Source organism: Anser cygnoides, chromosome 6 (genome assembly GCF_040182565.1).
Source record: "Anser cygnoides isolate HZ-2024a breed goose chromosome 6, Taihu_goose_T2T_genome, whole genome shotgun sequence".
NCBI classification, from domain to species: Eukaryota; Metazoa; Chordata; class Aves; order Anseriformes; family Anatidae; genus Anser; species Anser cygnoides.
In genome coordinates this window covers 2,195,868-2,219,047 of record NC_089878.1, presented here as the reverse complement: position 1 = coordinate 2,219,047, position 23,180 = coordinate 2,195,868, and the positions used below count along the sequence as shown (strand labels likewise).

At 38.8% G+C, this 23,180-nt stretch overlaps 2 protein-coding genes across 3 annotated transcripts; one reads left to right on the top strand and one right to left on the bottom strand.

Moving 5' to 3' along the window:
- Nucleotides 1–3,355: 3,355 nt before the first annotated feature.
- On the bottom strand, nucleotides 3,356–13,027 carry TYW5 (tRNA-yW synthesizing protein 5). Of its 2 annotated transcripts, none has more exons than XM_013187619.3 (8): nucleotides 12,869–13,027; nucleotides 10,695–10,849; nucleotides 7,890–7,959; nucleotides 6,984–7,028; nucleotides 6,348–6,485; nucleotides 5,658–5,745; nucleotides 5,020–5,136; nucleotides 3,356–3,752 (listed from the first exon to the last, which is right to left on the bottom strand). In XM_013187619.3, the coding sequence occupies exons 1-8, from the start codon at nucleotides 12,953–12,955 to the stop codon at nucleotides 3,496–3,498; spliced, it is 957 nt and encodes a 318-aa protein (XP_013043073.3). In that variant the 5' UTR covers nucleotides 12,956–13,027; the 3' UTR covers nucleotides 3,356–3,495. The 2 variants fall into 2 exon arrangements, with proteins under 2 accessions (XP_013043073.3, XP_066855678.1); XM_066999577.1 differs by having other exon boundaries at nucleotides 12,834–12,960.
- Nucleotides 13,028–13,069: 42 nt separating this feature from the next.
- MAIP1 (matrix AAA peptidase interacting protein 1) lies at nucleotides 13,070–19,303 on the top strand. Its single transcript, XM_013187443.3, has 5 exons — nucleotides 13,070–13,448; nucleotides 14,727–14,798; nucleotides 16,512–16,638; nucleotides 17,193–17,343; nucleotides 19,160–19,303. Exons 1-5 carry the CDS (start codon nucleotides 13,104–13,106, stop codon nucleotides 19,236–19,238), a joined length of 774 nt encoding a protein of 257 aa, XP_013042897.2. The 5' UTR covers nucleotides 13,070–13,103; the 3' UTR covers nucleotides 19,239–19,303.
- Nucleotides 19,304–23,180: the final 3,877 nt, after the last annotated feature.

Sequence of the window (23,180 nt, the reverse complement as noted above, 5' to 3'; positions counted from 1 at the left end):
CCAAAAAACACAACCATTCAATTTCAACCTCAGATAACTGCTCAGCCCCCCTCCCCCCCCCCCCCCCAACAAAAAAATCCACTAACATCTTTTAGTAGTACTAGAATCTTTGGTTATGGATTGATATTAGTTTATAGAAAACTCCTTAGAATTTAATTGTCTCTGAGTGTATGTCTTCAGCAGCAGTGTTGTCTGGATAGAAACATCTGTATATCCCAGATTTGGAAAGGATTTGGCCAGAGGAAAGAAACTGTAAAATAATACATAATGGTATCATTATATAATATAAACTACACTGTGGTAAAATCATCCTAGTTTGTCCTCAAGGTAGTAGTCCCATGGTGGGACTGATTGTGTAAGTGAGGCAAATAGTTTCATCCTGCCTATTTAAAAAGGGATTGCCACTATTTCTGATGCTTCACAATCCAATCTTTTTACATTAAGCATTTAACTTATACCCTACATAGCTCCTGTAGAGAAACATTCTCACATTAGGTGCATCAAACCTTCAGCATGTACATGATGGGCAGATTTTTGATGACCTGTTTAAGAGCTTGACACAAGAATATTTTGACACAATTTTTGATTTGATTCTTTCCACAGCAACCACATAAAGAAAAACACGAGGTATGTTTCTTTTAAAGTCATCGTATTATATTACATACATACAACCAATAATATTTTTTTTTCTAGTTGTTGATTTGCAATGAACTTCATAACATTTTAAAAGCATCAGTCACCAAATTTGTAAAATTTGCACTACTGATTTCAGATACTGTCTATACACGAGTATTTTGTCCAGGACAGTATGCATCACCTAACTAGTCTGCTGCATACACTGCTGGAAGTGACTGTTCTGAATGCTTAAGATGGTCAGCATTTATGATATATCCTTCATCTGTTTTATTGTGGCATGGTGCCATTTTGCTGTAGGTCTCTAAGGGACAAACTTCCACAAAACATTAGTGGCTCTAATTATGTTATTTCAGTCATGGGTTTTAAGGGTGGCTAAATGTATGCTCTCATTGTGTTAGCTGAGTTATTCCTTTAGTGCTTTCACCAGTCACTCATCACTACTGCTTATTTCACACAGTGTAGCACACTGGGTGGAAAGCACAAAATTTTCATTTTTTTAAACACTAACTCCAAGATTTTTTTTAATCACTAGTCACATGCTCAAGTTATGAAAATCCATTTTAAAACCACTTGATTTCTAATTCGGTAGCATTTCAGAACAATGTGTTTTATAGAAATTAAATAAGTAATTGAAGAAGTTGCTTCAAAGTGAAAAATGGGTGGCACTGACAGAAATAGAATACTATTTGTTGATCTTTCTCAGATACGCACTTACATCACATCTGGTAGGATTTACTGAGAGTCTTCTCAGAGAAGTGAAAACTAAATAGTCCTGGAGAAGGGAAAAAGGAAAAAAAAAAAAGCTTTCCTTGCAGAGATTTCTCATGGGACAGTGGAAGGGAAGCACAAACAGGGCTAAGTTATCACCAGCTGATCATGCTGAGATGACCTCATTTGCTGTCATATAAAAATAAAGTTAAAAGTTGGTAGCATGAGGCAGAAATAGCTGCACTTCCTATAGCACTTGGCTTGCATATAATTTAGCATGACTCTCTCTTTACAGAGAGATGCGTGTTTTCCAATCCAAACTTCACACTCACCAAACAAGTGCATTGCAACTTCCCTGCTGGGCTACCTCCACACTAATACCTGCGACTGAGTGATGCAAGGGTTTCCTTACCTATGCCTGAGTGTTGAGGGGACCTGAGAACCCCATGTTAGTCAGCGCCTTTCTTTAGGGAATGGAGAATCAAGAAGTAGCAGAGCAAGGGATCAGCACAGTATTTCCTTCCTCTATACTAGCTTAATGAGAAGCTGCTGGTGGTTAAAAACACAGAGGAAGCTGCACAGGCATAATGCTGGAACACAGCTTTCTGTAACCCTACAGGCTCTTTGAGCCTTTCCATTAACTCCTAGCACACACACAAAAACTATATTGCGTACTTCTCTGCAGAACAATTCTTAAGGTGCCCTCAACATTACAAACCTGACAAAACTAAGAGGCTTCTCCAGCCTAACAGAAATAGAGATTCTGTCTCAGCAGTATGCACAAGCAATCCTTCAGCCACAAAAGAAGTTTCGAGAGACCTGTTTGTGATCCTAGATTTAAATTCTGACCACAGAATGTGCAATGATGTCCATCAAAACCGCTTGGCTGGTTCAATTCATGCCTATTCATTACGATGGCTGGGTGCGTATTCACATGGCAGCACACTATTTTTTACTGTGTTACACTGCCAAGAAGAACAGGTTTAGAGGAAAAATATGCAGTGTTGCAAGCCCCTGCTCCTCAGGAAAATTTTTTTTTTCTTCTCCAGTGCTTTATTAACACTACATACCTCTGTAGTCTAAGAGCTACAGTTCTTAAGATAAAACAAACAAAAAAACTGCTGGAACTAGCAGACTGACCTAAATGTTAGGTTAATACTGCATTTCCCAAACAGCATGGTAACAGATTTCAAAGGGACAAGCAAAACCTTTTTTTGTGAAATACCCATCTTCATTTTACAAGGCTTCTGTAAGCACCACAGGCTGCAAAAAAGTAACCACCTACAAAAGATGCAATGCAACCTCCTTTCATATGTTAACATAATGCATCTCAGATACTGGTCCCAACAGACTCTACATCTACTTCAGTATTATGATCCTCATTTCAGATTCTCCTGCTGAAGGTTAATGGATTTCTGGGCATGTTATTTGCAAGTATTTTACAGCTGCAGAAACAGAACCACTGCCTGAGTGCACTGGGGCAGTGACTATGGTTGCAGCAAACAAGGTTTCCTGCACAATACCTTATTCAGCTAGCAGGGGGTATATTATCTCCTTTGTGTTCAAGCTGCTACAAAATTCCAAACTTAACTTTAAAGGATTAACTTTGGCTTCCCCTACCATGTCCACCCTCTGCTCCCTCTTGTGGTGAATAAGAGAGAGCGTGAAACTCCCCACACCTCCAGGCCATTACTCAAAAAGAAACCATGACCATTACCATCAGTGGTTCTCTTAGACCTCCACAGAAATCTGTCGCTTTACTAAACCTTTAGTGTGACCAAGAGCATTCAGGAAGATGTATCATTACTTCTAAGCATACACTCTGTCAGCTCCATCCAGATGCCAAAACTTTTCATTCAGAGAAGTTTAAGTAAATAACTTCAAAAAAGCAGATTTAAAAGTGCAGGCACTACAGATGTATGTCTCATTGCAGAAAAGAGATTGTCTCCCAGTCAAGCACATTGTGCACATCACATGAGGAAAAGAAAACCAAGAAAAAAAATCTACAAGGTAGATGTTTATATATAAACAAAGTTTATCAACACTGGTTTTTAGCCTTACAGGAAGTTTATTTATGTACACATGGTCAGTTTCTGTATTAATATATGGTTCTCTGCTTTCATAGGAGCTTGCGACTTACAATGTGTTATTTTAACCATAATCATTCCTATAGGCTTTTTCTTGGATCCGTGACACCATTCTTCGAGCATAGAAATCCCTATATTCCTCAGGTAGTTCTTCAAGTGTTTTCAAGGCCCTGTCCAAGATCTGTATAGCTCTAGAGGCTGCTGTGGGATCTTTATTTCCATAAGTGTCACTCTTATCATAGCACTCAGCAGGAAGGTGCTTCCAAAAGACATTCACTGCCACTCCAAATTCCTCAGAAATTACATTGTGGAACCACATAGCTGCAGAAAGAAAATGGCTACAATGAAGATTGCCATCTAAAACTTCCCTGTGACTCATGACAAGTGCCAGAATCACCGAAACTAAATCTAGTTGAGGAAAAGCCTCAACTACTGTGTTTTATTTATGGATACTCTTCCATAAATCTCCAAGTATATGACACTGTACCAAATTAACGAACATTTTCAAGACATTTTCATCCATCCACAGTTTCAGGCAAACAATTACTGAAGTAAAGAAATATTCAAACAAGTGGTAAATGTGTAGGACGAAAGTAAGGTATCTTCCTTCTTTACCTCACCCGTCTCTATTCTGCATTCAGATATCTGTTTTCACAGAATCAGCCCCTAATCTTGCACAGATTGTCCAAACATTAATGCAAACTACTGGTGTCAGCCAAATCACCCATGCAAGTTACTAATCTCTGGATAGTAAAGTCATGGGGCAGGGCTTTTCCTTTGAATCATAGGTATGGTTAAAGATACAAAGACACTTATATTTTGCCTCACCTAGTATAGTTCCAGGATAAATTTAATGTTATATCTATCTTTCATCAATTTTAAGCTAAAAGACAGAATGTTGTGCTTATTGCAGCTTAATCTCTTGATGTCTAAGACATCAGAAAAGTTTATTCTGAGAAATGAACCAAGAAGTTTCTGTCAGATTAGCAAGTGGGGCTGCATCTATCATCTCCATAATAGCCACATCACTTCTTAAAGATCTCCTTTTTTCAGTGTTAAATATCCGAGAACACTAACAAAGCTAGCACAGTTCTCTAAACTTAAAAATCCCTATACTCGCCAGTAGTTTTTAGAGTACTGAGTGCATCTAAGTTTGGAACAGCACACCTATTGACAAAGATAAATGAGTACCTGTATTGCATAGAAGAGGTCTGTGAACAATAGATATACCTTTAACTGCAATAACAAGATTTATTCCAAAGGAAAGAAACACAAATGGCAAGCTCAGAATTAAGTAACCAGTTAAGTAACCTGGAAGGTACTAACAAGTCACATGCCTCACAGTTTCTAAGTGAGGGAAGAACAGAAATGGCACTCAACTGAAATTCTGTCATTAGAAAACTCAGATCACAGAAGTAATTTATCTTTTGTTAGGCCAATTAGTACAGTTGGAAAAAAGATTTTGACAAAATCCTTAGATGCTCCTACTTATGACACAAAAATGCTTTAGCAATGCCATCCCTAGAAATGAGAAGTTGAAAATAAAGCTGTTTAAAAACACAACACAGTCAGGAACTATGTTACATACCTGGAATAAATAACACATCTCCTGCTTCTAGATAACACTCATAGCGCTTGGCTTTCACAAAAAGTGGGTATTTCTCAAAGTCTGGGTTATCAACATCCAGCACCTCCGATTTAGTACCTAGGAAAGTTTTCAAAAGTAATGAGTAGACAGTCCGACTCTTCCAAACAGTAACAAAACATTTACACACTGCTGGAAATGGTAGTTCTTGAATACAGTTTAATATTGGGTTATTGTTCTTTAACTCCTCTAAAAATCTGGCAAATCTGATGGCACTCCTCATTTACTGAAGAGGCATTCTCCTGTTGTCTGTGTTTCTCCTATAACCACACCCTTATTAACACTGAAAGACATTTCCTCTGACATTTAAAATGTCATTTTAAATCTGGATAGAGCACTGAACTCCACAGTTAGGTGGAGAAGACAGAACCAGGTAAAGCTTCCGTGCTCATTTTCAAGTTTCCTAGCTTGCCCCACTACAATTCTTAGCTTTGACTAAAGCAAACTCCATCAGAGTTAAGGGACAAAATCACCTTTTAAGTCAAGTTGTTGGTGATTTTCTTCCTATAGTGCAACACTTTTAAACCGGAAAGCCAACTATGATCACCGAAGTCCAAATGAAAGGTACGTGGCATACATACCTGATAAATATAAATATGGTACATCTTGAGGACTATATAAAACAACTCGTTTTCTCCCTGTTACTTGGATTAGTAAGTTATCCATTACCTGAAATGTGCATAGTAAAGAAGATGTCAGCCAAAAATTAAGAATGAATACATAGTCTGCAAATAATCTAAAACAGTGTCAATATAAAAAAGGGCATTAAAACCATCATATGTTAAGAATTAGCTTCCACATATAGTTAATCCAAAAAAAACCTCAAGAATGAGAGTTACTTTTTCTCTTAGCTGCGCATTCTTCACAAATACTCTATTTGGAAAAAAATACTTTCCGAAGCTTTACTTTTTTCCTTGTATAGGGATCAAGTTTTTATATCTTAAAACAAACTTACTATGCTTTAGATAACATAAACCAGCAAAATATATTTGGATTTTTTTCAATATTAGAAGAATTTTTCCTCCTACTAACAATGCAAAAAACACCTATTTTTCTTATAAGTATTTATTCAGAATTGCACTGTATAATGTTAGAAGACGTTTGTTATTTGGAGCCTACCACACCAAAGTAACAGACTGCCCAAATCATCATACAATTACCAATGAGACATTTTTCATTAAACAGATCTTTGTCAACAGGAACTTGTAACTTAGTATCTCAATCCCTCAACATCATCTGCAAATTTTTATGCTAATCACATTATTACCTACATCATAATGGGTCCATAGCTGTAATCCTGCTGAGCTGATGCGGAATACACTAGAGAAGAACTGTTCCTTATCAAAATACTCTGGAATCTGAACATCGTCTGCCAAAACAGGAAACTGCTTTCTGATATCTGCAACATCCTAAATCAAAAAGGACATAGAAGGAGAATTATCTGTGCACACTAAAATAGGAGAGCACCTTAATATCATTTTCCATCGTAGGGAACACAGGGCTAGAACATCAGCATTAGCAAATAACTGAAAATAATAATGCTTTTCATTCTTTCAGTGCTGACTTGGTCACCAGTATTAATAAAAGTCAGAGAGCTGCTTTCAACCATCACTGCTAGAAATCACACCGAAGAAGTGACTATCGGAAATCCTTTTATATTAGCTTACAACAGCTAGAGAATAGAACATGAAGGCTGTACTCTGGTGATCAGCTAAACTCTCATAACAACAACTTTTTGGACACTTAGGTTTAAATATTCTGACCTAAATCCAGGCAGATTCCTAACCCAAGTGGTAATAAATAAATTTTATGCCTGTACTACACAGACAGTAGATGACAACAGACTTTAAAAAATATTCCTAAACTGCTACTTCACAATATTAGAACCGCAATCTCAAGTAACTCACCTTCCTAGCATCTTCACCCACTGATCGCAAGTAGTACTTTTCATTCTGTAGATAATACAGAAAGAGAATTGTTTTGGTTTTAATATGAATTACAAATACACTTAAAGATTTACATTTTTTCATTAATCTAATTTGAGGTTTTATTAAAATATGATACAAAGAGATGACATTCACAAACTCAGCTACTTTGTTATACTGCCTTCACTCTACTGCTCCCTGCTGTTCATCTCAAGAAATGGGAAACGTCTATTGAGTAGAAGTGGGAGACTTGTCAGCTGCGTAAGCACTGCTTTTAATGTATTCAAAGCAAATGCAAATTATAACTTAAATTCCTTGTAATGCTGATGCAGTAAAGCTCTTTCAGTTGGCTTCAAATCTTACAGCATCCTATTTAGCATACAAGGTGAAAAGCATGTTTGGTTTCAGAACGGTTTGCTTGCTAATTAGTTACCTAAAAAATCCACACTTCGAACATCACTGCATAAAGATTGCCTCAAGTTTGCTACTCAAAAGTTATGTTACAATAAATCTGTATTTGCAATTTTATAGCAGATGTAATCAAACTCTAAAATATCTTCATGACTTTTTAATTACAAAACACCTGAATTACACACTTATTTTAAAGCAAGCTTTGATTTCTTAATTTGTGCTGGAACTTTTTCTCATGTAAACAGCTTTTGATAACAAAAACAGGATCCTTGAAGTTAATCATACTGTAAACACGCAAAACTATTTCCGAGAAGTTATTTTCCCTCAAGTTTTTCCCTTGGCTCCAAGCCACACAAACCAGTTAAATCTAAGATCAAGTGCTTTAGTGCAGCAAGACTTAAAATTAGAATTCTTTTTTTTTTCCCCTCCATATACTGGCAAAACTAATAGAAGAAGCTATGACACTAAGGAAGTTACCTCAGAAAGAAAGTACTCCTTGTGTTTGACTTCAGCTGCTCTTTGTACAAATTCATTAAAAGGCAGAGTTCTGAAATACAGATATTCAAATTCATACCGTGAATCAATGCAACAACACATAGTCTAAATTGTGGGCTTAAAATGATAAGCTCTCCTACCATATCTATTCTAACAGAAGATGCAATATGCTTTTTAAAATTTTGTTTATTTAACATGATGACTAAGCGTTTGCAGTGAATGTTGAAGTTAGAACTAAAACAGAAATCCTGTGCTACAAATCTTTCTGCTTTAGTAAATGGCCGTACTATAAATCCAAACAGAATCATGTAATTGTTGAGCCTGGAAGTAATCTCTGGAAATATTTCAACATCAAATTAGGTTTTTCATTATCTCCAAGGATGGAGATGTGCCTAAAAACACTTAGACAATTTCTCTTACAGTATGTCATTTTTCTGCTCATTTGCGGTGCATTTCTGCAAATCTGTAGAAAATTTCAGCATCAAAAACACTACAGCTGGGCTAAAGGGGAGCTACTGTGTCCCAAACAGTTTTAGGTATATAAACAGAATCTAAACTTCAAGAGTTTTTTTTTTTTTTAAAGGAAAAACTGAACTATCAGAAGTAGAGGAAAAAACTGTGGGTGATATACATGTTTACTTATGCATACGTATACATATGCATTTTCTTCTATGAATTTATTTATGAACAGATAAATATTGCCATTTGTAGGACTATGAAATTTATTCCTGTTTTCTGAACGTATCTGTACAGCTATATTTGCTACCTCAGCTGGGGAGAAGACAGGACTTTTATTATTTTTGATGATTTCTTTAGAGATTTCTTAGAATTTATTAAACATTACTTCTGAATATTTAAAAAAACACCAGGCATTAAAGCTTATCCCTCTGAAATCAGCATTACTGTTACATATTTATGTAAATAATAGCAATTTTTCATAAGGGCTACAGATTCTGTCCTTAGTTGATGGCTAGGTAGTAAACCAAACACACAAAGTAATACAATTGTTATGAATGTTGTGAATTCAATGTTATGTTCACTGAAGTTACTATCTCACGTTAAGTGCCACTGAATAACAACTACATTACATATAAATGTCAAGTCTCAGAGCAACCACCAGTTGCCTAGGATTAAGGAAAGACTTTCCTCAAGCAAAATTGCTCGTGATCCTCTACTTATACCTTCCACCAGAATACAACCTGCATCTCACAGTACTTAGACCAATTCTCTAAACACTTTAAGCCTGTTTACAGTAAACAAATACAAAAACCACTTAAGTCAACAAGAAAAAAATAACAAAATAAACCCCACTGACTTCAGTTGAACAATTATATCCTGCCCATTTACATTTTTTACTGAAGACAAGCGAGAGCACAGCTCCACAACAGATTAAAGTGATGCATGCTGGTACTGCCCTTGCTATTCACCCTAATCATTTTATCTCCTACCTGTTCTCCACTAGCAGTTATTTGAGCTAATAGTGAACCTACTCACCAAACTAAAACAACAGAAACACGTATTTCTGTACCACATCACAATACAACTGAACAAGTTCCAAAACCAACACAAAAACAAAACAGGAGCATACAGTTTACAACAGGACTGCAGTTGTATTTACTTGCATCACTTTAAAGTCATAGAACCCCATGCTAAGTCTTCAGTGTCGCTCTTCTTTTGGTTCTACTTCTTCTCCCTCTATATTAATATAGGGGACTTACTATGGAAAGGGTGAAAGCTTCCTGAATTTGTAATGAATTAGGTTAAAGTCATTAATTACTAACACCTGCTATAATGAAGCACCATCAAAGCACCTCCACATGGCTGTCTACAAAACTGCTAGAACTAGCACAGCTGATCAACTCACAGTAAGAGATACAACAAGAAACAAAACAGAGCAGGGGAAAGGAAATAGTTATTTGGTACAACCTCATTTCAAAGATTCCAAAGTTCATTGTGCAGTGAGCAGAATATAGCATGATTAAATGGTATTTTTCCCCTGAACAATGGGTAACACTCATAGGGACTTGTAGCTTGTTACATGTACAGCACATGCTTCCACCTTCCTAGAAGTTTAAGAAACTGAACACATCATCTTCCCTCTTCAGAAAAATAAAAAGCAACTAAAATAAAGGCATTTACCCTAGAAGAACAATACAACAAGTGAGATTACGTGAACTCTGAAGACAAGTTTTGTGAGCTATGCAAGAGGAACTTCAAGGGAGATCAAGGGTTTATGTGAGTTTTATCAACATTAAAGATCTGGTGAAAGAGATGTGGTATCCAGTAGCTTGAACATAATGGGAACTGCAAAGGCTAACTTTAAAAGTAGCTTAATTTAATTACTAACATCCCTCTGGAGTGGAATAGCATGTCTGCCACATGCCAGCGTCCAAAGAGGTTCAGATATATAGTGAATCAGAAACTGGCACTATTCAGTAACATTGAAAAGGCACCATACAATTAAAACAGACTAGCATATCATCTAATATCAATGCCAAGCTCAAATTTCCTACAGGAATGCTCTGTCAAAATCTCTTTACATAACATTTCTCCATGTCATCATTTTCAAGGTCCTGCTTGTCACCTTCTTTTACTCAGTATTTATTCATGGCATTGAGATATCTGTGGAACGAATGGAGGGGGAAATCAAGGACAGCACTTGGGTATGCTGTTGAAAGTTTTCACAAACGAGCTTCACATTCTCACCCTCGGCTTGAAACTATGCACTGTATTTCTGGAAGTTACAAGTATATGCCTTTAAATACAAAAGATTTTGGATTGAAGTACCTATAAACAAAGTTCTTACTGAGGAAATCCATCTGTGGTACTGCAGAAACATGAATCTTTACTTCTTTAGATCCTTCAGCTTGGCTCAGGTAATCTACTGTCCATTTGGTTGTGCAAGAGCCCAGTTCCATTCCTTTCAGCACTACTGGCTTTCTCTAAGGAAGAAAAAAACAGACAAACAAAAAAGGAAACAAAGGATGATTGCATCCAGTGGGAAAAAAAAAAAAAACAGAAGTAATTTTAGAACTAAATATATGCAAACAACTCGATTGAATATCAGGATCTGCTACACAGTCACAACTATTCACAACTGAACAATGTGAATTAGAATGCTGAGTGTTGAAACAAGAGGCAGGAGGTCACAGAACTGCTTACCTATTTACTATATCCTCTTCCCTAGCAGGATAAGGAAGAACATGGAGAGGCAAAGACAATTTTAACATTTGTTGTATTCTAGGGCCATTGACGCATCTAGCTAGGCTAAGGAACAGTTGCAGTCATTCTAGCCTCAGCTAAGCAAAAAATAAGAGACCATAGATTTGTGGTATAGGCTGTGAGCTATACTGGTGATGTATGTCTTCAGAGAGCAGCTCTTTCCACCTGTGTTAAGCAGGATTGATCAAATGTACACACACACACGAAAGCAGCCTAATAGACTTTCAATTGGGATCTCAAATAAAGAACAAGGAAGCAATGGTGACAAAACAACAAAAAGCAATCTTTTTTTTTTCTTTTAACCATTGTTAAAGAAAATTAAGTCACCAATCACATGCCAGAGCTTTTCAGCAATTTGGAAGGAATTTGCCTCTAGAAATTCCTTGCTCCTAAGCTTACGTTCATTTTAATGGATCATGATGTAAGAAATTATCTTTAGTACCAGGCTTCTAACCCAAACTATTTCTGTTCACAGATTCACAGATTTCTCTAGGTTGGAAGAGACCTCAAGATCATCGAGTCCAACCTCCAACCTAACACTAAGTACTCCACTAAACCATATCCCTAAGCTCTACATCTAAACGTCTTTTAAAGACCTCCAGGGATGGTGACTCCACCACCTCCCTGGGCAGCCCGTTCCAATGCTTAATAACCCTTTCGGTAAAGAAGTACTTCCTAACATCCAACCTAAAACTCCCCTGTCGCAACTTTAGCCCATTCCCCCTCATCCTGTCACTAGGCACGTGGGAGAATAGACCAACCCCCACCTCTCTACAGCCTCCTTTCAGGTAACTGTAGAGAGCGATGAGGTCGCCCCTGAGCCTCCTCTTCTCCAGGCTGAACAAGCCCAGCTCCCTCAGCCGCTCCTCGTAAGACTTGTTCTCCAGACCCCTCACAAGCTTGGTCGCCCTTCTCTGGACTCGCTCGAGCACGTCCATGTCCTTCCTGTAGCGAGGGGCCCAAAACTGAACACAGTACTCGAGGTGCGGCCTCACCAGAGCCGAGTACAGGGGCACAATCACTTCCCTCGACCTGCTGGCCACACTGCTTCTTATACAGGCCAGGATGCCGTTGGCCTTCTTGGCCACCTGAGCACACTGCTGGCTCATATTCAGCCGACTATCCACCAATACTCCCAGGTCCTTCTCGGCCAGGCAGTTTTCCAGCCACTCATCTCCCAGCCTGTAGCTCTGCTTGGGGTTGTTGCAGCCCAGGTGCAGGACCCGGCACTTGGCCTTGTTGAACTTCATGCAGTTGACCTCAGCCCATCGCTCCAGCCTATCCAGATCCTCCTGCAGAGCCTTCCTGCCCTCGAGCAGATCGACACACGCACTTAGCTTGGTGTCATCTGCAAACTTACTGAGGGTGCACTGGACGCCCTCATCCAGATCATCAATAAAGATATTAAAGAGGACTGGCCCTAGTACCGAGCCCTGGGGGACTCCACTAGTGACCGGACTAGTGTTCCTCTAGTGAAGGGAACATCCCATCTCCAACTAATTGCTTTGGAAAGCAGGTTTATTTCTCCGTAAGTTACTTGTGAAACGATACACCTCCCCGAGGCAGATGGCACCTCCAGTCAGGCCTTAAGTGAAACACCTGCGGCCACACTCCGCTTGCAAGCAGCCCTCTACAGGGACTGAACCAAGACTTCCCCCAGCAACTGCGAAAGAGGAGGCCGTGTACAAAAAGCCGAACCCTGACCTGGGCTCCTCTCTGGGAGGGCTGCGGGGCCGTACCTGGGGGTAGACGTCCTGCAGGAAGCGCTCCCGGCCCACGCCGCCCAGGCTAGGCACCGCCACCGCCTCCTGCCCCCGCTGCGCCATGCTCGCTGCCGGTCCGGCGCCCGCCGGTCCCCCCGGCAAGGGGCGCCCGGAGCGCAGCGCGGCGGCGGAACGGGGGGAGCCGCCTGTGTTTCCCGTTGAGCGCACGGAACGGCCGCGCTGAGGGACGGGAGGGGGCACGGCCGCCGCCATGATGGCGCTGCGCGGGGTTGCCGGGCCCAGCCGCTGGCTGGGGCGGGCGCTCGCGGCTCCGGGGGCGGCCCGGGCCCCGCCGGTCGCCTCCGCCGTCTCGGCCCTGGTCCCGGCCTGGAACTGGGTCCGCCGCCCGGCGGGGCCCCGGCCGCTCGGGTCCGCCGCCCGCTTCGCCAGCACACAGGGGCGTGGGCCAGAGGCCGAGGGGCCGCGGCGGCGGGTGGTGGTGGTGCGGATCACCAGCCCGCTGGCCTGGCTGCGCACCCGCTGTTACTACCTGCTCATCCGCCTCTACTTCGACCCCGAGTTCAGCGTCGAGGAGTTCACGCGGGGCGCCAAGCAGGTGAGGGGGCGGGCGGGCTGCCGGGAGCCCCTCATCTTGTGTGGGGGGCGCCCGTCATTAGAAGAGCCCCAAAAAACGGTGGCAGCCGCCCAGTGAGGAGAGTCTGAGGAGAGCCCCGCAACGAGCTCTGCCTTTCGGCCTGCGTCGGTGCGCGCCGGCCTCGTCCCGAGGCCCGCTGGTGCCTTGCAGCTCACCTGTCAGGTATAGGCGGCTTTCTGCCTGTGTCCTGAAGTGCCTCACGGCTGGGGGAAGCCAGAGTGGCCAGAAGCGTGGGTTGTCTCCCCCATCTGAGGGAGAGTTTGCAAGGTTTTGTTTTATTTCTCTAGATCCCAAAGTCATATATTCTACTATCCCATGAAGTAGTATAAAGAAAAGCATTTCTTAATATTTTAGGGATTTTAGGATGATATATATGTTATTGTAGCTGTTTTTCTTGTAAAATTATGAAGGTTAGGCGGTTGTAGAATTGTTTCATATATCTGCTTTTCCAAGATTATGAACCTGACAACCCGTGTCAACAAAATGCGTCAGTTCTCAAAGCTGGTCATGGAAAACTAGTACTGCTAGCAGTGAAATGTAAGTTATTGTGTTTGATTAAAAAAGAAACAGAAAAACAGATGATGAGGACAATGTTAATATGTTTGAGACCTTTAAAAAAAAAACACATAAGTTGCAGTGTGTGGAGACCTACCTGTTTTACTTTGCCCTGTTCTTGTTTATTTTTACTTTAAGGCCTTAAACATGCTGTCAGCATTTAACAAGCACAATATTTGCACGCACAGAGGTGTTGTATGTAATTATACCTACAGAATTAAGGAAAAAGGGATGTTGTGTTCCTCCCAGGTTTAGGGACTAGACTAGATTTATAAATTATTTTTTTTTAGATCTGAGCTTCTGTTTTGACTGACACTGGGCTAAGAAAAGGTGCAGGTTAGGGAGGAGAATACTTACAGGGAAAGACACAGTTTGAATTACCAGAAGAAAGAAAGAATAAAAACAATTCATAGGTTACTGCAATTTTTTTATTAAGACATTAATTTGCCTGCAGAAAGTTTCATGCTCTAAATAAGGTGGAAAAGAAACCTTATGTTTTTATCAGCTAATAGAATAACATTTTTTTTTAAAGCTGGAGGGGTCCCATATCAATGTTGATATACTCTGCAAGCAGTGTAGACTTAAATCATGGAATATTTAGGTAGCCTGTCCTATAATGATGGATTTGTCTGAAAAAATAAGCTAATCTAAAATTCATGTATTATTTCTCTCTTTTTTTGGTAGGCCTTTTCTGTTGTTTCACAGCTGCTGTCTCAGCGTAAACTTGATCTGCTAGATGGACTTGTGTCAGCAGAGGTAAGTGCTTCCCATCTCTAGTTCTGCCAATTGATATTTTCCATTATGAAGCAATATGTATTCAGCCTGTCAGTATCTACAAGCACTGCCAGTTTGGTTTAAATGGGGAAAAACAGCATAACATTGAATAGGGTGATTGTCTTGCAGCTTTTTGTTTAATTTCAAGGCATGAAAATTAATTTAGAGTTACTGTATAGGAAAATAATAATAATAATGTCCTTGCCACTAAGCATAGGGACCAATTGCAAAAAAGATTGCTGGTGTACCAGAAGGGATTTGAAAGTTGGTGGATTTGCATACCCCTGTTGGTGTAAGCAGATAGCTGAAACTTTCAGTGTGTGCACCAGAATTCAGATGAAGGAACTGATTTGTGTTCTTCATTGCTGCCCCAATACATTCCCACCACAGGCATATCATATAGCCAGTTCTTGGTCTCAACTGGGAGGCCTCAGTCTTTTGTCATGGTCGCAGGAACATGACTGACCTGGCTAGTTAAATAACAGTGTTGTCTGTGTTCTATATCTTTGTGAATTTTTAATTGCTGAAGTTCTCTTGGCCTTCCCAGAGGACAGAGGTAGCAGATGCATCAGATTCAAGTGGAGAATATGCCTCAGGTCTGTGTCTGCCCTGTTAATGGATGTTAATGGATGTCAGCTTGGCCTGTCCTATTGGTACTCATGCCTTTGCAACAAAAATGTTGTCACTGTTCTAGTACATCCCCACTGGACAATCTAACCTCTTCTTTAAGCAGAGATAGGAATAAAATGTGAGTAATAATAATAAAATAGTTGCTTTGAAAGAGTATCTCCTCTTCCTCTGCTCGCCTTAAATTCTTCAGGTGATTAGGGATAATATTGCTCCAGAGACTCATAATGTGTGTAGTGGCTGAAGCTCTGATACTACACTACTTAATTGCTTTGTCCAGTGGAATTTATACCTACCATGCACTAGAAGCCAGTGTCTTCTAGTGAAGATGCCTCTTGCTTCCACATGACCTCTGGATTTGCCTATTTTTCCAAAGGGGCAATTCAAGTTAGGATTAAAAACTGAATACAGGTTAAAAACGTGCTGCATGGCTTCATCCTTCTTGGTGATGCTTCTGTTCAAGTAGTGCACCACACCCTTTCTATTTAACACAGTTGTGTAGATTTTAGGATGCTCAAATACTATGGCTGTGAATGTGATGTGCAACTTAAGTCCTAGAGGAATGGTTTTCCAGTCTTTTCTGATTGGCAAATGTCTAAACATTTTCCAGTGGGAATGTGGATCCTGAAATGGCAAAGATAAACTTAGTGGTAATGGAACAGATTTACAAAGAAATTTGTGAGAACTGAGAAATGATTGAATCAAAAGCTAAAGAATATCCCATATAGAGAAGTCAGCAGTGCGAAGGCAGAGTGTAAGTATGATTGTGGAAGTAAACTTAACTGCTATTTTCTGGGTTTACATGCATTGCTTTGAAACTTCTGTTTTGACAATATCTTTTCTAATCATTTTTTGAAATACTCTCATTGGTTTGAGTATTAAATGAATCTTGTTTAATATTGTTAATTAGGGCTTGGGAGAGCCTGGTGCTTTTTCACTTCCCATCTTGTATGTTATACGATGTTATACAAATGCTATAGCAATAGGTTTCATTTTATTAACTGTAGTAGATAAGGTTGCTAGTCCAATTTCCTAGTGGAAAAATTAAGTGAGATTTTCTGAATTTAGGTACTTCAGGTGCTGAAGGAAAAGATTTCCTTACTCTCTGACAACCACAGGGATGCTTTAGCAGCTGACATTGATGCAATCATGTACACGACAGAAGGAGATATTCGCATTTACTACGATGATGATGGTATGTTTAGAATTCTAAAACGTCTCAGCAATGGGCAGTCTTTTTCCTGGTTTTGCTCACAGCAGGCATTCTCTTTATAGCTGTGTTTTTGAATTCTTCTCATTCCTTGTTCTTCTGTTTATAGTTCATCTGTATATATAGTTTTCTGATTTCCTTTTAAACCAGAACCTGAGATGTTAGTAAGTTACTATTTGTTACTGAGGTACTGTTTTGACTTCTGTAGGTTTTGCTTGTTCCTCTTAGCTAATTTCAAGTTTAGTTTTCAGTTCTTAATCTGAAACCACTCAGACAAATTATTCTACTATATACAGAAAGCTGGTTGCTTCAGCAGTGAAAATATATCTTCCAGGAATAATAATGGGGTCTAGATAAATAAATTTTTCTCTCTTCATATCTATTCTGCTTTATAAATGGCTTTATTGTTCATTATTTTGTTATACATTCTTTCTGGCTGAAGTCAGTTACCCTTCCTCAGCCTCGGTAGAATATATGTTACACAGCAAATATTTCTATTTGGCCAAAATGACATCTACGTTATGCTTTATTTCCAACAGGCAGAAAGTTTGTTAGTATCCTGATGCGTTTCTGGTATCTGAATGGAGCTAACCTACCTGATGAAGTACCAGGTGAAACCAAAGTTTTCCAAATTGTGTTTGGAGATGAAAGCACAAAAGAAAAAAGGCATCTTTTAACAGCAAACTATGAGTAAGTCTCCTTGCCCCTTGTATGTACATGGGCTAGTTTTATGGAAACTAGTTTGGCAACTGAAAACATTCACACTGTGCCACTGCAGAACTTGGTATGTTTTAGTTTACCTTGTTTCTAAATGAAGCTAGTTCTTATCCAGCTTTCCAGTCCCTATTGTAGGGCCAAACTTTTAAAATACCCTTTAAAGTCATTATGTTATTGTCTTGCGTCTGAGTTGAGATTAACGGGAACTCTGTCAGGAGGAGCAATATTTGTAGCACTGTGTGAGTCTTCTGATCATTTCCTGTGCTGCTTCTGCAGCTTTCAGGAAAAAGGCCAATGTCAGTCCTTGGTTCCCACTTCTTGTAGCACAAGTAACAGCAGTGCAGTCAAGTGAAGCAGTCAAGTGCAGTGCTGTTGACTTATTTCCTATACAGAAGTCAACAGTTAGCTGAAGTGAGTAGCCTGTGAAAGAGGAAATTATTTAGCCATATGCTTTCTGCAGAAAGAGCAAAGCAAGCATCACTTGGTGTTCAGATAATTCATGCCACTCTGATCTAAGCCCTTAAAGCTCATGTTAGTCATGTGGATGTATTGTCATAAGAATTATTATAAATAATGCCTCTGCTAGTGTACTCATGGCAAATCGATGTGGAAATATCTGCACAGTTTGTGAAATGTACTGAAAATAATTCTCAGAAGTTTGAAAAAGTGAGGAGTTCTGTGTGAGAAATGCAGTATAATCAGTTACCTCTACACTCATATTTGAAATGGAGAGGCTGTGGGGGTCTAGATGATGAGAAGCTCAAAAAGAAAGGAAATGCTCTGAGGATACCAGCAATTTTTGCATGAATGCATTTTCCTGGATCCATCCATTACCCAATTCCATCATCTTCTGTACAATTGGAGGCTTCTGAGGCTACCATTTATCTCAAGAGCCTGACTTTAAGGCCTAATGTATCTGTTCCTAATCCCCAGCAGAGCAGTCGTTGCAAGTAGATAATCCTTCTATCTACTATGCTGACCTAAACTCAAACTAGCAAAGATACCTCAAGCTTTGGAAGCCTAGTAATAAGTATTAGGATGTCTGGAGAAGACAGTTTTGAGGAGTGGATTGGCATATCATAGTAAAACAATGATGTTAGAGCACTCTTGTTCACAACATGCATGTTAATTGGGATTGTGAATATTCAGCTTGAGGCTCAGACTTACCGTTAGATGACAAGCAGTCAAAATTGACATGCTTGGGGAAGAAGGCATTAATGACTACAAAAAGAAGATATAAGATTCTTTGAAAATAGGGGTTGAATGTCTTCATTTTCCTGTCAACTGTGGAATTTACTCTTAGGTTCAGTACTATTGCTAGCTGGATCTTTGTGTTTCTGAAAATGTATTACTTTATTAGTATTTAAAGTATAATTCAGTGAAAATGATTTTTTTAAGGTAGAATGCATAGCACACTATTTTGCTTTATAATGCAGTTTCCATCGTACTAAATCGAAACCCTTTATTTAGAGATGAGCTGCCACAAAGCTATAATCTTGGTTACTGGTATGAAAGCTGAGTGCTGTTTTGATATCAGGGTCTTTACTGTTGCTGCTTGATCCTGTCTGTGGGACCTGAACGAAAACACTGAAGTCAGTGCACTTTGTTTCTTGCTAAAGAATTAATTTTGATCTTCCATTTTGGGGCATAAGCATCAAAGCCTAAAGAGCTTCCACAGAAATAACAAAGAAGTAAAATATTTCTTCATGGTTTCTTGTTGCTGTTACTATCTCTTCAGGGATTAAGTAGATTTTAATAACTCTTCACTTAACTGTGTTGCCTTTTCCAGGTTCCAAAGGGAATTTACAGAAGGAGCAAAACCGGACTGGACAATTACACGGATTGAGCATCCAAGGCTATTAGAATAAATACCTTCTACAGTGTCTTTACATTATGACCATTATTAATTATAAATATTCTGATTTAACAAGTATCAGACATTTTTGGTGTCTTTTTTGCTCTCCCCCCAAAAGAGAAAAAGAAATTATATATTTAATTTCCCAAAATTTTCTGAAATTTAAGCTATGCTGAAGAATTACAATAAAGCCTTTTGCCTGGAACGGGCTGGTACAGGTTTAATTGGTACTATTGCTCATTCAAGGCACACTTTCCTCATAGATGGCGCACTTTCACATGGGCCAGTATCATGGGTATGCTGACTTATGTTCTGAGAAGAAATGGTACTACTTGAAGATAAACAGCACTTTCATGGCTAATGGCCCTTCTGAGTTATTTTCATGTATTTTTTTTCCCTAGGGACTGTACAGTATGTAACTGAATAATATGCAAGATGAGATAGAGGTAGATGGACTTCTTAGATTGTCTAGCTTCAACAGTTCATTTTGAGGTAATTTTACTATTGAATGTATTTTAGATTAAGAAGCTTAGAGCCGTTATTAATGTTTGGTGTAAGACTGGAATAAGAAAAAAATTTTAACAATGCACTGGGAAAATAGATCAGAGTTTTTTGATAATAAAAGCAACATTCCTTTCAATTCAGTAACATGCAGACAATTCCAAGTTCAGAGGTTTATGATAGAATAATCAGTCTAAAACCTGAATTCAAGAGGACCTGTCGGTGTAGCTAAATTAAATCCTCTGTTGTAGGTGCTTGTAGAAGAGAGGAGCAAATTGTTACAATTGGATGTTGCAAATTACCAATTTCCAAGTTCTCACGTTATCTGTTTGTGGAATGCAATTCCTGGTCTTTATAGCTTGAGATTTTTAAATGCAGTTCAACAGGAGTTCATAACAGTTTTCATATTCCTCATTTCAGCTTTAATGATAAAGCTAACTTTCTCCCCAGGCGTGTTTTAGAGATTTGTTGAGTGATTTAAAAATGTAAGGTATAATTAGTGTGATTGACAGTAAACAAAGTTTCAGAGTTCAGATCCATTGATAGAATATCGTAATGGCGAGAACGTTTAAAGCTTGTCAGTAAGTTTTCATGTCAAATACTGACAAGATAGTAACAGTATTTTGCTCTTAGCAGCAGCAACCTAACTTTATAATGGAGAATTTTAATTAGCATCTGGACAAAGTTCAGTGTTGACAGCCTTGTCTTCAGGGGAGAAACACAATCCTGTGTTAAAATTACATGTAATTGTTTTGTATGTGGTCAGTCTGGAAGTTTGAAGCAAACTGAAAATTGTTTATTCTGTGGCAATTTGCTAGCGTGATGCTAAGTGGTAACATGTCCAGTTTGGCCAGCCAGTGGTGTGGTGCGAGGAGATGCAATCTTCAGCTCTTGTTTAACATAGTCACAGGAGAAATAAGCAGAACAGTAGTGAAGGGCGCAGGTGCACTTCTAAAAAGTCTTTTTTATGGAGCAAGAGAAGACAAAACTGTTTTTAGGGAAATAATCTGTATTCAGGAGTGCTTTTCACATTAAAGAGTTTATCTAGAAGTTCTGGTATATCTCTTTGAATTGGATTATTTTATTTATATCTTTTGCTCGATTAGATGTATCAGAATGGCAGACTGTCCTGAGTGAGGAGGGATTGCCTTTTTATTACTGAGTGCTCCATTTTTGATAGAAAAGGCAGAGCAGCCCCTTCCATATGATTTAACAGTGAAAAAAATGTAATCTTTAACACTTTGATTTTCTTCCACTGTAAAACGGTGACTTGGTGTAAACATGTCCAAAGCTGATAACAGAGTTTTGTTGAGGAATAAGATGTCATTGGAAATCTGCATGCTCTGTGCTTTTGAAGTTGAGTTTGTCTTGTGTTTTTGGGGGACTTTTTGGGTTGTTTTTCCTTTAATCTCCATTAACAAAATTGTCCTGGAGACTATAAATCTCAGACCTGTAGTAGCTTTGCATGAGCTACAGGTGGCTGTGTCAATAGCTCCTAAGAAAATGGAAGCTGTAACCAACTGACATGCTAATTTTAGAGAATAATTTGTTCCCTTTTCAGGAGAACCTGTTTCTAAACCCCCCAAAGAGTCTCGAAATAATGAAATTTTACAGGAGGAATCAAACAGTTTAGTCTTCTAGATTCATTATATCATTACCTTGCATTTCCCTTAACTCAAAAAAGGCATTTCAGATTTTCTACGCCCTTAAAACTTGTCTCATGCAGTTTTTAGATGACAGTGGCACAAGGTGTTTGCTGTCATTGTACTGTTGGGAAATATTACTGTACGGTGATACTGGTTTTTCAGATTTTCTCCTTGTTTTGGCATAACACAAAATGGCTACCTTGCTGTTTGCTGTCAAGAACAGATTTTCCTGTGGGCATGAGATGAAATGAATATGTTTTAAGGGATCGAGACTATGGGGAATATATTTTCTCTCACGTCTCAACTAAGTATTTTTACAGGAGAAATCAAAATTTTATGGGATGACTTCGTAATGCAAGTCATGTTGTCGTTAGCCTGTGTTCCATTGCTGTCATTCCTAAAGTAAATACTTATTTTTCATAATAAAAGTAAAGCTTCATTGTGAATGAATTAGGCAACCTTAGAACAAAATGAAAAAGCTTACCTCCTAGCTTAGTATTCTACTAAAAAATATAGACACTTTTCTAGTCTCTTAATATTTATTATTGCCTGAATTATGATGGATAGCATAAGAATTAAAAGACCAGAATGCTTGTTCTGCACACAACAGTATCGATGAATATTATAACCATTACCAAGCTTTTGCTTTTTTTTTTTCTAACCAGAATTGAGATAAAGACATGTGTGATATTATGACAGGTAGAATGCCAGTTGTCTTTGGGCTTGAGCTTTTTAATTCGTTTAGTTGTCTAAGGGATTTTTTTTCCATTTTTTGTTAACTATAGCTGGCTTTGAAATACACTTTAACATTCACTGTAGTCATTTGTATATATGTAGACCTCCAATACTGCAATAATCCTAGATGTCTACATTTTTTTCCCTTGTGTGAAAATCTTCAAGAGCAAGTTAATTGCAAGTCTTGTTCTTAAACCAGTATTATTTAGTGGACGGTGTTAGCTTGCGGAAATACTTCTCTTTGATGTTTAAGGCAAAATGAGAACTTCTGGTTTTTATGTTGTCAGCCAAAACTAGGTACTCCAACCTCTTATTGTCTAAAGTAAGAAATGAATTTTAGTGAATACATTTCTCTATGCCATAAAGATCATCCCAAGTTCTTCTGGCAAAAAGGAGTAAAGGATTGCCTTCTTCATCTTCATCCAAGACTTTACAGGTGGAGTTGAAGGAGAATATGGTCCTTTTAATTCAGGGATTTCCAGTGATGTCATTCCAAATACCTTACCCAAAATTCATGCTATTAATTTCTGTTAGAGTTTTTAAAAAGAGCTAAAGTAAGTGTTTAGTTCATGATTTAGAAGTAAGTAGTAGACATTCTAAGTACACATACCATACTGTGTGGGATTTTGCTATGCTTCCTGCCAAAAATAAGGGAAAAAATAATAAAAATAATAAAATAAATCCATGGTTAGGTCCTGACTTAATTAAAAAAAAAAAATTTACTGCCCCCCAGAATGCTGAACTGTGGTCAACAGCATGGGGTTCTATGTCACAGTATGCCTACTGCCTCCAAGTTCTCTCGCTGTTTTGTCTTGCACACTGATTTCTAAGGCGAGGTCTAAGGATTTGGTTGTGCTTTATTTGCCTTCCATCTCTTTGCCTGACTTCCATTTCTGCTGCTGTAAATTAGGGATGACAAGTACAAATGCCTGCAAACTTCTTCATTCAGGCCCTTGTATTTCTTGAAAACAATATTAACTAAATTTGTTAGTGATTTTTAGGGTAAATCTTTACATCTATTAGCAAGGCTGACACCAGTGATTTACTTGATGCAGAGCACATTTGATGCAGTG

Bases quoted from the DNA above. Each gene is read 5' to 3' on its own strand.
- TYW5 (XM_013187619.3), bottom strand. From the start codon at position 12,955: ATGGCGCAGCGGGGGCAGGAGGCGGTGGCGGTGCCTAGCCTGGGCGGC. The intron at 7,960-10,694 runs GTACTTCAATCC...TCTGTATTTCAG, and splicing joins AGTAAGAACTTTGTTTATAG to AACTCTGCCTTTTAATGAAT. The intron at 7,029-7,889 runs GTAACTTCCTTA...TATTATCTACAG, and splicing joins AGGAGTACTTTCTTTCTGAG to AATGAAAAGTACTACTTGCG.
- MAIP1 (XM_013187443.3), top strand. From the start codon at position 13,104: ATGATGGCGCTGCGCGGGGTTGCCGGGCCCAGCCGCTGGCTGGGGCGG. The intron at 14,799-16,511 runs GTAAGTGCTTCC...TTCTGAATTTAG, and splicing joins ATGGACTTGTGTCAGCAGAG to GTACTTCAGGTGCTGAAGGA. The intron at 17,344-19,159 runs GTAAGTCTCCTT...TGCCTTTTCCAG, and splicing joins CTTTTAACAGCAAACTATGA to GTTCCAAAGGGAATTTACAG.